The following is a 16,999-nucleotide window of genomic DNA, read 5'->3' as shown; positions in this document are numbered from 1 at the left end:
TCTGATTTATGTTACTAATAAATCATATGATCCGATTTTTATACACAAAAAAATTGGAGGGTCCGATTTCCATATTTTAAATAAAAGAATTTCACATTTAAGAATAACACTTTTATCATCCATAATCCTAAAAAACACTATTTTCACCCCAATATAAAAAATAATTTTCGTATATACCACATATATTCACCAATAAAAAAATGTATAACATTCACATTTAACATAATTATTTTCTTCATTTATTTATGTACATAATTAAATGTGATATTTATATATAAAAAACTAAATTCTTTCGCATCTGAAAACTTGATAAATTATTATTTTGTTAATAATAACCATGAAAACACTCATAGCCATTGATATGTGCATAGCTTGCACGAAGATCACGTGTAAATTCATGATGCCTCATATAAAATGAAATGCAAGTTTTGGATTTTGAGAAAGCTTAAACTAACCTTGTAACCGAACTATGAGGGAAAATATTCATATACAAATAGCATGATTAAATTATAAATTTGTCGGAACTTAATAGGACATCAGATTTAATCGGAATGTGATTTGACTAGAAATAACACATTATATTAAAGATAATTGAATATTGACTTATGTGAAAAATATAATTAAATATATATCAAATAAGGAATTATTCTTAATTATTTGCAAGTGGTATATCATTTTTTAGTTAATTATTTTATTAATTTTTATAATTTCATTATATTTATAATTTTTTTAATTAAATTTATATATTATTTTTAATTTTATAATTAAATTTTTTTATTTAAATATTTTTTATAAATTAAAAATATTTATAAATTAATAATCTAATTAAATTTTTGAATATATATTTAAAAAAATAATTTATTAATTTTAATATTTTTATATAAAAATAATTTAATTATAAAATTAAAAATATTATAAAATTGAATTATAAATAAAAATAATATAAAAATCTAATTATAAATTTAATAAAATTATTCAAATCAACAATAATTCCTGCAGAACAATATTAGCAAAGTAGGCCCGTCAAATTAAAAATAGAAAACCAGAAGCTTCTAAACACATTCTCAGTTCTCACATTGGGGAGTATCAATGCCAATAATGAAATTTCAGGTTTAATATTTTTAAGAACTTTCAAGATTATATCAATCATTATTAATTTGAATTTAATTTTGATATATTAATAGTATAAAATAGTTTACACAATCATATAATTATATTTATTTTTTAAAATTATTATTTACATGATCAATATAAAAAATATTATGAAAGATAAATGTGTGCAATTCAATTCTGTCGGTGTGTGTATGTGTTTTATTTTGATACGAAAATTAGTAATCGAACCTATCGATTATGTTGTAACTTGATTTTTAAAATTTCTTAAATATCAAATTAGAGAGTCCGATTTGTTTGTTATTATTATTTTTTTTAAAAAAATTACAAATTGGAGGGTTCGACTTTTTGCTCTTTATAAATCGGATGGTCCGATTTTTATTTCCAAATAAATTGCAGGGTCTGATTTCCAAATTTTAAATAAAAAAAGTTCCACATTTAAGAATAACACTCTTATTATTTATAATTCTAAAAAATACTATTTATACCCCAATATCAAAAATAATTTGCGCCATTAGTTTGGTTACAATATAGTTATGTTTATCTTTTTAATAATAAATATTATTTTAATATGAGTAATTTTTAACCATATTTGTTTTTTTATTTTATTAATGAAAAATGATTTAAATGTATAATTAATAATTAATTAATTATGAAGAATATGTAATTAGTGAATAATATTTGTGATAATGTTAATATATAAATAATAGGTAGGGTATAGGGGATTATGAAAAGAAAGGAAAGAAGGGTTGAGGGATGAGAAAGAGAATGCATGGGGAATGGCGAATACTCTGTGCAAAGAAAGCATTTGATGGATGGTGATGGATGTATGTGTAATCATTACACTTTTTGCTTGATTTATGCAACTCTTCTTCTCCTTCTCTTCATTTCATTGATTCATGTCATTTCTTCTTGGAAAATGCAAATTAAAACACATATATCATCTACTTCTTCTCCTCCTACTATATATTCTACATTCACTTCCATTTTCATTTTAGACTTTTATTAGTACTTTAAGATAAGATTATCTTCGTAATAAAATAATTCTAAAAAGTAAAGATAAAATAGTGAGAAATTAATTTTTTTGATTTTTTTTTAAATAAAAGAGTACTTTAATGGTATGAATAATTCTGTTTTTTGCAACTTGTACAAATTTAGGCTGTGTTTGTTTTTAAAGACAGAACATTAAGACAGGGACACAGAGACACAAAATCATATTTGACAGAGGAGACATGGACAAAAATAATATACAATGGGACACAATTTATTTTTATTTTTTATTTTTTTATTATTTTTATTAATTTTTCATAATTATACTTTTTATTATTATATTTTTCATCTCAAATTTTTTGAATAAAAAAATGAGAATAAATTAAATTTTCATAATTTGTTCTAGTTTATCATCAAACAAAATATAAGAATATAAAATTTTATGTTTCTATCTATCAGTATCTTATTCTATCATATTCTCAATGTCTTGTCCCGTCCTGTTCTTAGAAACAAACGTAGCTTAAAAAAGTTGTTTTTCGCAATATGCAAAAAAAAAAAAAAATTAGACTATATTTTTGAAATTAGCCTGTGTATTTTATTTTGAGAAAATTTACAATTTTTTAAAATTATATTCAATTTTTTTTTACTAAAATGATACTGTATCTTTGTTTTTTTAACCAAGTGTTCACTTTGATGTTAGAATTAAAAATACTAAAGAATGATATAAAAGTATCCTTAATATAAATAGTTACTTTTTTTATTATCTTATGAATGAATTCTCTTATTTTTTTAAAAATTGAAGGTATACAATATAATATTTTATTTTTTAATATTTTTATATTTTTTTGTTTATAAAATATAAATACAATAAAATATATCACTTCATCCTCTCAAATAAAAATAAATCGAGAGAATCCAATCCATATATCTTTCTTTATTTATTTATTAACGAGTATACTTATTGTGATTTGAAGTTTATAATGTACCTTTTTATATTTTCTAAGTTTTTTTTTTTAGGTATATAAACTAAGGAAAGCAAGAAAGCTAGCCCCAAAAATTAAAAAAAAAAGAAGGAAAAGCTATGACAAATATATGGTAAACAGAAGTAGATGTATGCATGTTGCCGACAAAGATATAGAGTAAGGTTGCAAAAAAGGATACTACGTGTCGAAAGAAAAATAGAATGCAAAAAAAAAAATCCAAAAAATTTATAAAGTAAACAAAATAAAGATTGAATTATTATTAAATTTACATTATTACAAGTAAATATTATTTTTTATTTTAAAAATGTTAAATATATCACAGACTCACAGTGTCACACAGTGAACAAGTTATGGTCGTGATGGTGTGGGGCCCAGCCCACAGAGCCCAGTAAGGCCCAATAATGCACACGTGCGACAAGCCGCCGGAAATCTCACCCACTTAGCCCACTTTGTCTTCCTTTTACTCTTTTTAGTCTTTCTACACAACAACTATTTTTAACAATAATAAATTAATTATTTTCTTAAAATCAAATTGGTGTAAGAATTTTTTAAATATTGGATGTTAGATTTTTCTTAAAAGTATCCAAAAATCGTTTTATAAAATTATCCAATAACTTGTTTTTTGGATAGTGTGAAATAGTGTAATTTTTAATAAATAACAAATTAGTTTATATATATATATATATATATATATATATAATAGTTAGAATTATTAATATTTAAATATTTTATATTGTGATAATTAATTTATTCTTTTTTATTCGAAATTTTTATTTTTGATATTTTAAAAATATCTTTAAAACACTTACTAATAAGACTTAAAATAAATAAATAAAAGATTTGATTCTACTAGTATCATGTGGGTTAATATATATTATTAATTAAAAGAATGATAAAAAATATAAAATACAAAAATTCAAATTTTAATATATTTATTATATATTTTTCATAAATTAAAACTTTTATTAATAATATTATAGCACATACATTGAAAATTTAAATTTAATATAATTTTAAAATATTAATCTGTTAACAAAATCATAAATAAAAAAGAGGAAAAAGTGATTGAGTGAGTGAAGCTATGGGGGGTGAGATGCAGAAGGTCTGTGTCTAAATGAAAATAATAATTACTACGAATTTTCAGATGTCGTTTCAGAGACAAAGAAGATGTATAAGAACAGTGAAGTGATGTATAAGATGTCGTTTCAGATGTAGTTTGGATTCGACTTTTGAACAAATTAGATAACCTCGAGATCTGTGCATGAAACTCACATACATCTATCATTCTTCAATTCTTCTTCAGATATGTGAATGGATACCCTATAGGCCTATACCTATCAACTATCAACAAATTAAATTCTTAGCTTAATTACTTGTTTAATTGACGGGCTACATACAAATCAATAATCTTAATCTTTTATTTATATGTATGTATATATAATTTAATTTTGATAAAATAATAATTTTACAAGTTGATAATGTGAATAGTCATCTAAAAAAATAAATATAATTATATGACTATAAAAAATATTTTATATTATTAATATATTAAAATTAAATTCTCTGATACATACATATACATACACACATATATAAAATAAAAATTTGTCACTAAATTTATTATTATTGTAAAATATATATTAAAAACTTAAAATTTTAAATATATATTAAAATATATATTTATATATAAATATGATCACTAGCTAATTTAATAATTAAATTTTAATATATAAATAATATTTTTTCATATCAACTACATGAACTAACTCATGTAAATAATATATATGACTCTTAACACTCATGTTGTTAACTAACTAAAGAATAATAATAAATGTGTTTTAAGTATTAACTATGTTAATGTTCTAGCCCAACTTGGTTAGTATATTGTCCGACTCGCCCGAGCGACCGACCTAATGGGCCTCGTACGTCTGGATTGCAACCCAGGCATTTGTCCCCTGGCAGTTAGCTATGCGATAGCAAGGAGAGGAAGCTTTCAAGAAGGAGACCTCTCCTATGAGATCCGTTCTACTGACAGGGTATATATGGGGAGAGTTCTACCCCTCCCTCACAGTACGTCACTACACCATTACTCTCACCGCTATTTGTATTATCTCTGATTTGAGTGTCGGAGTGTCATTGCAGGTAGTACTTCCTTCACACCACAGCAGTTCGGGAGGTCATGAAGTCTCCGTTCTCATCCTCTAGGTCCATATCAAAGCCGGTTCTCACCAACTCATTCCAAGAATTCCACCGACCCGTCCAAAACCTAAAGAACTGAATAGTTAATAAGAAATATGCATTCTTATAAAAATAAAGATATAAATATAAATTTTTAAAAATACATTATTTATACAGTAAAATAAAGAATAAGGCTTGGTTCCCTGAATACTACTCTTTCTTTCTTTTTCTTTTTACGCTCCCAAAAATTGCAGGGCCTTGGAAAATGAAAATTAAAAGGTCGATGCTAACATTTCTAACTTAAATCATGATAACATTTTATGTTGCTTTTAATATATAGGAACTCTCTAGTTTGCATTTGTATTCTTATATAGTACTAATATATATTGATTGATAGAATAACTTTATGTCTAGTCATTCAATATTATCTAATTAATACTTTTCCAAAATAAAATCAATTTTTTTAATCGTAAAATAATATTTTATATGATTTTTATAACTAGCTAATAATCCAACTTCCACTAAAAGCTAAGTATATGTAGGTCAATAAAATATGCCATATAATAATAGCTTTTATATGGACAAAAACTTTATTTTATAAAAGATTTGGAAAGGAAATTGTAAAACATAAATATAACTAAGATAGTGGAGTGCATATGCATTTTCTTAGTTCTTTCCTATAATTTTGGGAGATCACATTCATGTATATGGTGATCATGTGATTTAATTAATTTAGTTTCTGCTTGATTATGATTATGTTTATATGTTTGTTTCAAGCTCTAATATTATGGCTCTTGAATAAAAATTACTATATAAGATAGAATTTTGTACCTATGTAATGATATGTAACTTTCTAGGTAGAAATCTAAACATGCTATAATAGCAATCAAGTGTGGCTTCTAACAATTTAGAGACTACAAAACTTTCTAATGGACACTCATTGGGTAAAAGTTTTGTTAATAGGATCAAAATAAATACCAATAATAACCTTGTTAAGATTAAATTGTTTATTTTCTATTGAATAAAAAATATGAATTCTTTTCATATTTAAATCCATGCATATAGGATTGTGTTTGGTTTGCGACAATTAACATACATAAAATTTTAGAACTTCTATTTTTGTATATTGGATTATAAGTGGTGAAGTCTTTAAAAGTAATTTAAATTAGGTGTTAAATGTTATTGTGGGTGTTTACAAGATGTCAATGACGTTTTTTTTTATATAATTAAAATAATATTTTTTTACAAAACGTCAGTGATATTTTCTTATTTTATAACTAAAATAATATTTTTTTTTACAAAACGTCAATAACATTTTGTCTTTTTATAATTAAAAAATATTTTTTTTACAAAACGTTGGTGACGTTTTATCTTTTTATATTTAAACAAATATTTGTTTTACAAAATATCAGTGACATTTTGTACTACTATCATAGCAGTGTAAAATATTAAAATGAACAAATATTGTCGTATTTCACATCAAAATTATCCATATCTAAAAATTTTAGCTTAAAATTTTATCGTATTCTTATTCACGGACACGACATAATGACACATTTGATTCATTGGCCGACTACATTTAATAGAAATAGATTTTGTTAAGTAAACAAGTATTGAATTCAACTCTATTAAAATTTTAAAAAGGAAGTAAATTTTTTTTCACAGTATCTCTTAACTTGATAGACTAAGTTCTAATCTGTCATAGATTGGAGCTCTTTTAAGGATTTATCACTAGCTAATAACATGTATAAAACGAAATTCGAACCCAACACTTATTTAACTGGACTAGTGAGCTCACTTCGAACAAAAATTACTACTAAAATAACCCTAGTTTAAATTATTCAACCCTATGGTTACTACAATTAAGGTGGGGAAATTATCATTCTTGAACGTATTGTTTTCAAAAAATAAATAATGATAACATCATTGGATTATTACCTCAATCTTTACGAAAATAACTCCGCCAATCACTAATTTAATTATCATCAACCGTTGTCTGCCACAACTAAAAAGCAACATTATATTGATGTCTGCCTATAATAATCTTGGAGCATTAATTATAAATTGCAAATAAGACAATGAAATGAAGAATAAAATTGCGCTTCATCAACATGTTCTAATTAAGATAGATAGAATCCAACAATGGATGTATACAATGAATCTCAATCTCAATCTAAGATAGTTTCTAATTTCCACGTTCAAAGTTTGAGTTTTCTAAGTCTCCAAACGAAGACCACATTCCGCGTATTGTCATGTGTTCATGCTATCGAGTTTTGACTATGAATGATACGCAGATATTCTAAGATATGTTAAGAATCCATGCATGTTAAATATTAAAAATAAAAAATAAAAATGGTGATTTAATTTGTACGTGTTGATGATGTAAAAGCATAGTTTAATTAATAGATTTTGATAAATATGTTAAATCACAAATTCACAATCAATGATACTTGGCCCCGAAAATTACTACCGTAATTTACTATAATTATTACTGCATTTCAATGTTATTTTGTATTGTAAAGTATATAAATTATAAATTCTTTATCGTGAAACATGCTTATTTCATAGAATTTTATAAGTTCTTTATCGAATTAGTTTTTTGGAATTTAATTTTCATTTAGTAAAAGAATCTTATATAAATAATTCATGCATTGTTATATAACTTATATTAATAAAAGTAATTAATTTTTAAATTAATTATTTAAAATATTATCCAAATGCATGATTCTAATTAGATGATCATATAAAATTCGATTTCTTTTCCCAAAAGAAAAAGAAGAGAAGAAAAACATAACAAGGCATGTGCTCAGTTGCCATAGTTGTCTTTTTCATGCATGTTACAAAGGCAAGTGATCTTCATTTTGATCCAAAGAGGGATTGTGTTCAGAACCGCCCCTCACAGCAATCGACAAAGAAATAGAAATGGGCCCGGCCCAAAACGGCCCGACAATTACTTTTTTTCGTGTCATTATTTTGCCATTGTTTGTTTGTCGTTTATCTATTTATTATTTCATCACATGTGAAAAGCACACTGGTTTAACAAGGATTTTTTTTAATAAATTTCATATTTCCATAAAATCCTATTTAACAACAATACATTATTTACAATAGCAATAACTGCACAGAAATTTTATTTACAATAGTATTTTGTTTGCTTTTAATCCTTTAGAACATGGGATAATTTCACATGTTTTATTGATATGCGAGATAAATTGATGATATAAAATTGAATAAGTTATGGAAAAATTCACAAGTATACTAAGAATATTAGTGTTTCAATGATTTTAACTGTTAATTTCAGTTATGTATATGTTTTATTATTGAAATCAACAGCTAAAACACCAATATTGCTAATATACTTGAAACTCTTCCTAAGTTATGAATTTGTGCTAATTCTTTTTGGTTGAAAGAAAGTGTCCAAAAACATGAAATTAGTACTAGATCAGTTTTACCATATTTGACATATATTACTTTTAGTAAATTTTGAATCTAGTTTATGTTTATGAAAATAATTGTCGGTAAGGTTGTATGAATTGATATAAATGAATTATGAATTATAAACTCTTAAGTATATATCTGATGTCAATTTTGATTTGAATCTATGATATTTTTTTCGGTATTAATTTGAATCTATGATTTTAAATTATACTTCATGGAGCAAACGTTCGAATAAAAACTAAAAAGACTTCTCGATTTTTTAAACATGTCGGACTCAAACCTAGTCCTAAATTTAGGCCATATTATATAGAATAGACTCATTTGAGCCAGAACTCAGCTAGGTCCAGCCCATTTCCACAATGCTCAGAAAGGATGGTTCATTGAGAGTTTGAAACCAAAAACATAAAATTAAAAAAAAAAAAACGTAAAAGGAACTAGACAGTGATTTTATGAAACGTTGTATGTGACCAAAAGAACCATACTCTTGGGGGACGAGCAATAAACGATGGAAATGGGGTTCCCCATTCAGCACCAAATGGTTTATGCTGTAACCACATTACCTTGTTATACAAAAATAAATTACAAAATTCATCAGATGAGGAGAATTCCTCATTACTTGGAGGAATTGAGGAAATCTCATGCGCTTGTACCTTATTGACAGTTATTGATCAGTGCCTAAATATGACTCTTCCAATAGTTCAACCTTTAGTAGCATATTGTTTTTTAGGAAGGGCTCTCCAACCAATATCCCGGCGATAGAAGCCTTCTGGCCAGTTAATCTCGTCGATGGCTCGATAGGCTCGATCACATGCTTCTTCAAGACTGTCTCCCTTGGCTGTTACACCAAGAACACGCCCACCAGTTGCAATGAATCTTCCCTCAGAGTCAAAAGCAGTTCCTGCATGGAATATCTTTATGCCAGGGGCAGCATGCTCGGCTTGTTCGAGGTTTTTAATCAAAGTTCCCTTCTCGTATTTCCCGGGATATCCCTTACTTGCCATTACCACTACCATGGCCGACCCGGGTGACCAGTTCAGAGATACCCCACTGAGCTCTCCTTTGCAAGCCGCAAGCAGGACTTGTACCAGATCAGACTCCAACCGAACCATGAGAACCTGTTTAAAATTCCCAAAGGGAAAATGAAATACATCAATTAACAACACAGCCTCAACATTAGTAACATAAACATACATTATGTGAATATCTATGATCATCATGATGTGTTGCAAACAAGCATCTCATGACTTTAACTAACCTGGCACTCTGGATCGCCGAATCGCACATTATACTCGATTAACTTAGGCATGCCAGATTTCTTCTCAATCATAAGACCAGCATACAAAACGCCAACAAACTTGCAACCTTCTGCTGACATTCCTTTCACTGTCGGGGTGATAATATGATCCATTACTATTGACTGAAGTTCCTTGGTTAATATTGGAGCTGGAGAGTACGCACCCATGCCGCCAGTATTAGGCCCCGTATCGCCATCACCAACGCGTTTATGGTCCTGAGCGGATTCAAGTGGAATTGCATTTTCTCCATCAACCAATGCGAAAAATGATACTTCTTCTCCCTCTAGATACTCCTCAACAATGACCCTACAACCTGCAGAACCAAAATCACCCTTTACCAGCATTGAATCTACAGCTTCATACGCCTCTTCCAGTGACATGGCAACAGTAACTCCTTTTCCAGCAGCCAGTCCATCTGCTTTGATAACAATTGGAGCTCCTTGTTCTTGAATATATTGTTTTGCAACGGATGGGTCTGTAAATGTTTTGTACTGCATTAATTAATCGAGGATTAATAAGAAATTACACATCCAAAAACCAACAGAATACAGGTTTAAGTAATCCTCTTAGAATTAGAATGTTACGAGATTCAATGAGACTACTTATTAGAAAAAATGCATGAAAAAATATGCACAGAGAAGCAGAAATATTCCAATAGAATAAGGATCAATTACTGATCTGATAAATGAGAAAACAGACCTTAGCAGTTGGAATATCATACTTGTCACACAAATGCTTCATGAAATTCTTAGAACCTTCCAACGCTGCAGCCTCCGCAGATGGGCCAAATGTTGGGATTCCTGCCTTAACTAATTCATTTACAAGACCTGCAACAAGTGGAGCCTCGGGTCCCACAACAACAAGTCCCACCCCCTGTTTGTGACAAAATGAGATTACTGCTGCTGCATCATAGACATTGAGGTCTGTAATGCAAGTAGCATTTCCAGAGCTGGAAATTCCTGCATTGCCGGGGGCACAAAATACAGCATCACAGGATGGTGATCGTTGCAAGGCATAGCAAAGTGCGTGTTCGCGTCCTCCTCCACCAATTACAAGAACAATCACCTTTTCTTCTTTTGCATAAGCAAATCAAAATTACAAATAAAAATCAGTTAAAGAAAGTGAGCAAACATGCAAAAATAAAGACAATGTCACAGAATTGAAAAGTTTGACTCCGTCAATCACTAATTTAATTATCATCAACCGTTCTCTGCCACAACTAAAAAGCAATATTAATGTCTGCTTATAATAATCTTGGAGCTTAAACTAGACATTGCAAATAAGACAATGAAATGAAGAATAAAATTACGCTTCAACATGCTCTAATTAAGATAGAAAGAATCCAACAATGGATATATGCAATGAATCTCAATCTCAATCTAAGAGTTTCTATTTCCCACGTTCAAAGTTGTTTTCTCCAAAACGAAGACCCCATTCTGCGTATTGTCATGTTTCATGTTTCATGTTTCATGTTATCGAGTTTTGACTATGAATTATCCGCAGATATTCTAAGATGTTAAGGATCCAAGTATGTTAAAATTACAAATAAAAATTTTAACATGTGAAAATTACAAATATTCTTCTTTTGCATAAGCATATTAAAATTACAAATAAAAATCAGTAAAAAGAAAATAAAGTGAGCAAACATGTGAAAATAAACAGTCACATCATTGAAAAGTTTGAATTCAAATCCATTTATCAGAGACAAAAGCTCCTATATTATCATCAGCTAATAAATTACTTAAAAGCTTTCATTTCTATTCATCTACATATCTGCACAAGTTCATTATGAATAAACATAAAACATTTCAAGGAAGTTCTAGCTGAGATTTCACTCCATCTCCATGCAATGCAACTGTGGTTTTAGAACATGGATTCTCCCCCAAAAAACGAAAGAATGCAAGGCATAAAAATGGTTAGACTGGTAGATGAAATTATTAGTGTATTTGTTTCACCTTATTTTACCAGAAAATCATATATATTTTAGTTGAAAAGAATCGGTTTTTGGTTTTTCAATTATTCAGAATATTTGAGCTGCAATTTGTCAAAATAATTTTTCTCACAAGCTGAAACATGGACACGTTACATGCTACTAAATGATAATTAAAAAAAGGGGGGGAAGTTATAATTAAAAAGATAAAAGAGTAAGCGCAGTGCTTACGAGAACTATTGTTTGTATCAACCCCAACAGAACCCGATGACTCTGAGTTCCGAGCAGAGCATTTGAAAACACTGTGGAATGGACTTGAGGCACTAACACTAACATTGGAGCTCCTCAAATTCAAGTTCTGAATGAAGAGAGAAGTAGAAGAAGGCTTGTGCAAAACACAGTGTTGGACTCTAAAATGAAATGGATTGGAATTTCCAACATGAGAGCGTCCATGAAGGTTGAAAGAAGCTCCAACATTGAAGGTGGCACAAGACATTGTTGCAACTCACTAATCCCCTATGAACAAAAATTCAAGCACTTATTATGGTTTGAAAGAAATTAGCATCAAAATAAATCAAAGAGCAACCAGGCTTAGAAATTAAGATTATAATATTAGGCACACAATTCGTTCAGGCATTTCATCAAACAGGTCGTGTGCTTCATAACACAAACAAGTGAAAGTATTGGGTATTTTATTTTAAACAAAAATGATGATAATACGGCGATAAGTAAACAAACAAAAAGAAAGAAAGATAATATTTTTACTATATTAACAAGTAAACGGAAAAAAAAAAAAAAAGAACCTGAGAAGAGTGCTGGGTTGAGTTGTCAGTGTAAGTGATGTGTGATGGTGGCAGCTGGAGGATTTAACGCGGTGCTGGCTGTTACTGGTGGAGAGTATGGCGGCGAGGAGACAGTGACGGCGGCCAACGGCTGCTGAAGAGTGAAGAGTGGTGGCGGCGGCGGAGTATGTGAGTGGCGGAGATAGGAGAAGCCGTGAAGTGGCTGCTTCTTGTATGCGCTCTCATTCCTTTTTGTTTTAAAAATCATCAGACTTTTTATAAAATAAATAAATATAATATTTACAACTAATTAATTTATTGGACAACATAAAAAACAAAGTGTTTTACATTATTATTTGAATCGGTTGTTTAACAGTAAAATATTTGAATTTATTTTTAATCCAATCTGTTTTAAATCATTAATTTAGATTCAATTTATATCTCATTAAAATTTTAAATTTTATATAATTTTTTAGTTATTAATTTTTTATAGCACTAAATTATGAAAAAAAATTTAGAATCAGTAAATTTTAATATTTTTTGTCATTATTTAATTAAGATAAATGTTAAATTATTTTTAATATAATAATAAATAAAATGTTTATAATTTATATATGCAAATTTTAAAAAATATAAATACAAAGATTATTAATTTATATGCATACATTATGATAAATATATATGTAAAAAAAATATGGGAAGATAATGATTTTAGTATACAATAAGTATAATTATCCATGTCATGCACATAATAAAATTGAAATTATAATTTTAATTTTTTTTTAAATTATTTTGAATTATAATAATTTGATTAATAATAAAGTAATATGTTATGTATTGTTTATTTTTTTAATCTAGTGTTAATTGGATTAACTTAAAAATAATTATTAATTGGTTTTAATAATCTATTTTTTTCAATAAATCAAATATATATACTGAATGTGATAATAAATAATATAGTAATAGTTAAATCTATCAATAAATATATTGGCTATTATCACACTATAAAATAAATTAAATATAAAGGCTATTAGCACTTAGAAAGCTATAAAACCATACTGTCTTTGATTCGTGCAATGGTTTACTTATCAAATAAACTTAAAATATGAACAAAAAATATTTATAAAATGGACCTAGCATCATTTGAAAGAATCATGGAAAATAATCAACTTACCTTATTATCCATGATAACCATTTTTATGTAAGTCATTTTGTTCTTGTCAAATTTAGATGAAACTTTCTATAACCTTATATATTAATTTTGTTAAAGAATAAATGACCATTTGTACCATAAAAGATAAAAACGCTGACATATGTATCCACACTAAATCGAAATTAAACTTGTACCCAAGTAAGATGTCTTCCGTGTGACAAAAGTACCCTATATTTGAAAAGTTGGAGTGCCACGTAGGATACTTTTGTCTTTGGAAAGTTGGAGTGCCATGTAGGATACTTTGGTCACGTGGAGGGCATCTTATTCTTACGTGGGTACAAGTTTAGTTTTAATCTCGTGTGGATATATATATATATATATATATATATATATATATATATATATATATATGAGTATTTTTATCTTTTATGGATACAAATGATCATTTATTCATTTCTTAAATATATATATATATATATATATATATATATATATAATATATGAATTATATTTTGTTAAACTCTATGTTATCGGTTATTAAAAATATTATTTAAATCACATATATTAATTATTTTTTGTTATAATTATTTCGTTTTATATATATGATTATTTTTTATTCTACAATCATGCAATAATTTTTTTATATTCATATATATTCTTCAATGTCGATCCCATTCATACACATATTAACAGTTTTTTTTCTAATAATGATGTTTTAATTTTTTGTTTTCCTTTTTTTTACGTATCTTTTTTTTTTAAATAGTGATGTTTTAATATTTTTTCTTTTTTTTAAATACATTTTTCTTAATACATACATTACTAATCTGAAATATAAAATGAAAAAAATGTAATACATATATCCAATAAAAAATAAACTTAAAAATAAAAAAAATTATATTAAAAATGTAAAAATAATATATTAAAAAAGAATAGTCGTAATATATAAATTTAGTCAACAATTTAAATTTTTCTAAAACTAATTTAATCAAATACCAATATTATAAATAAATTACTTAAATAATATTTAATCTATTTTAGTCCTTAGACACGTATAGATTAGAGTCATTCTCGTAACGACAACCAACTGAAACAACATCGTAAGTTCGATCATTTAGAATTCGTGCAAATTCAATTCATACCATTTCTTTACTTTTTGAAAATCTTCTGTATCTCTGATAGAGTTGAATCGCAATTCCTTTTATGGAAAAATAATTATAGAGGTGGCTTTGATGTATTGGAGACCAAAATTCGGAAGTCACTATTTATATTTGAGTATGACACCCATTAAACCCGAAAGGCTAAATAAAATAGTATCTCCGGTTTTATTCTCATTTAATTTTAAATCAAAAGTAATAATGACTTATTTAATTAAGCATTTATGATAATAAATGAAATGACCATTATATAAGTAATTTAATGTAAATTAGCTTAATTTGTGATTATAATTAATATATGTATTGCCAATAAATAGATTATGAAATTATAATTTCGTAACAAAATAATCATTCAGTTTGAATTACAATTAATTGATTGATAGAAATTATAATAAATTGTATGATATTTAAATAATTAACCAAATTAATTAGTTGATATAATTAATTTATTATAATAAATTGAATTTAATGAGTTAAAAGAAATAAATAAAAAATACCATTAGAAACATGCCACGATAGTTTTATCATTAAGTACAGAAATTTAATTTTTATATAATAGAATATATATTTATAAATTATTACTAGCAGAAGCCCCGCGCATACGCGCGGGTAATAGTAATGTTTGGATGGTGTAACTGCTTTGTTTAAAATATTGGATTGAATACTAATATTGTATGTAATATATATAACGGTCTTTTGACTGATTTTAACATAGAGTAATAAGACATAATATAAATAAGATGTGAAATTAAAGAAAACATAGATAAAAAAAGGAGCCGTTGAATGTTTTAGTTGTGTTGTACTATCTACTATGTACTTCCTTCTAATTAAAAATGTAAGGTTTCAAAATTAATGTAAACAATAAAGGAAACACAATAAACAAAAGAAATATAAAAGATAAGAAGATAATAGAATTGACACAGTCATTTAGATCTATGTTCTAATGGAAAATTGGAGGAAAATATGAGTAACTATGAATATCCATTGCTTTGTTAAGTAATATTTTTCTATTTTTACATCAAGTTGGAATATAAATGCATAGAAAGATTATAATTTAACAGAAATTTGAAATATTTGGAAGCAATCCAACCAAGCATAAAATGAAAAAAATCATGTTAATAGGATTTGAGAAGAGTTTAATATGCTAAATAGTGCTCCTTTAATTTTAAACTAATTAATAATTTAAGTATAGTTTACATAATTAGCTAGCGTGCATAAGAAAAGAGTAATACATTTAAAGAAGCCATAATAATAAAGGTGCCTAATTCAAAATTAATAGATTATGTTGTTATTGGAATTTTTTTTTCTAAAATAGAAAGCATAAAATACTTTTTTTATATTTGTATCATGAAATTTTGAACAATTGCTAATTTGCAGGAAATTAAAATAATTAAATAGAATTATAACAGAAAAAATATATAAAACAAAAAATAGTCTAATTAAATTAAAAAGGAAAGAAAAAGTTTTAGTTGCTTTTATGTCAAATTATCAATTATTATTATTTTTGGAATAAGATTTTGGCCATGAGTAGATTAAAAATACTTTTATGACCTCAAACAAATACACTATCAAGAAAAAAGATACAAAATAAAAATGATAAAAAGAAATCATAACTCCTAATAAAAAAAATATATATCCATTTACAATTTTTCTGTATAAAAGACTCATCTTTTGATTGTTTTTTTTATATATTATTCTCTGATGTCATCTACTACAACAGATAAACAATTTGACTTTAAAAGAATATTTTTTTAGACTTTCTCCAGAATTTTGGCTTTTAAAAAAATGTTTATTTCACGAATGTTTTTGTCTTTTCTGTATTTATTAATATATATTTCCATAAAAATAAATACATAACTATCCTTTTATTCTACTATATCCTTCTTTGCTTTTAGAAAACTTAAATTTATGCATCTATTCTATAAGTAGCCAATAATTTTCGCTGTAATATATTGAACATAAAACAAAGACAATACACACAATTTT

At 26.5% G+C, this 16,999-nt stretch overlaps 1 protein-coding gene across 2 annotated transcripts; it reads right to left on the bottom strand.

The window, feature by feature from the left end:
* Positions 1–9,144: 9,144 nt before the first annotated feature.
* On the bottom strand, positions 9,145–12,972 carry LOC112758053 (phosphoribosylamine--glycine ligase-like). 2 transcript variants are annotated; one of them, XM_025806622.3, is made up of 5 exons: positions 12,728–12,972; positions 12,156–12,440; positions 10,694–11,067; positions 9,955–10,485; positions 9,145–9,814 (listed from the first exon to the last, which is right to left on the bottom strand). In XM_025806622.3, the coding sequence occupies exons 2-5, from the start codon at positions 12,418–12,420 to the stop codon at positions 9,398–9,400; spliced, it is 1,587 nt and encodes a 528-aa protein (XP_025662407.1). In that variant the 5' UTR covers positions 12,421–12,440; positions 12,728–12,972; the 3' UTR covers positions 9,145–9,397. The 2 variants fall into 2 exon arrangements, with proteins under 2 accessions (XP_025662407.1, XP_025662416.1); XM_025806631.3 differs by having other exon boundaries at positions 10,694–11,064.
* Between the last annotated feature and the right edge of the window lie 4,027 nt (positions 12,973–16,999).

The sequence above is a fragment of the Arachis hypogaea genome, chromosome 2 (assembly GCF_003086295.3).
Source record: "Arachis hypogaea cultivar Tifrunner chromosome 2, arahy.Tifrunner.gnm2.J5K5, whole genome shotgun sequence".
Taxonomy (NCBI): Eukaryota; Viridiplantae; Streptophyta; class Magnoliopsida; order Fabales; family Fabaceae; genus Arachis; species Arachis hypogaea.
Note: the sequence above shows the minus strand (reverse complement) of the source record. Positions and strands in the feature narration are given on the sequence as shown.

Bases quoted from the DNA above. Each gene is read 5' to 3' on its own strand.
- LOC112758053 (XM_025806622.3), bottom strand. From the start codon at position 12,420: ATGTCTTGTGCCACCTTCAATGTTGGAGCTTCTTTCAACCTTCATGGA. The intron at 10,486-10,693 runs GTCTGTTTTCTC...TAATTAATGCAG, and splicing joins ATGATATTCCAACTGCTAAG to TACAAAACATTTACAGACCC. The intron at 9,815-9,954 runs GTTAGTTAAAGT...AATTTTAAACAG, and splicing joins TCGGCGATCCAGAGTGCCAG to GTTCTCATGGTTCGGTTGGA.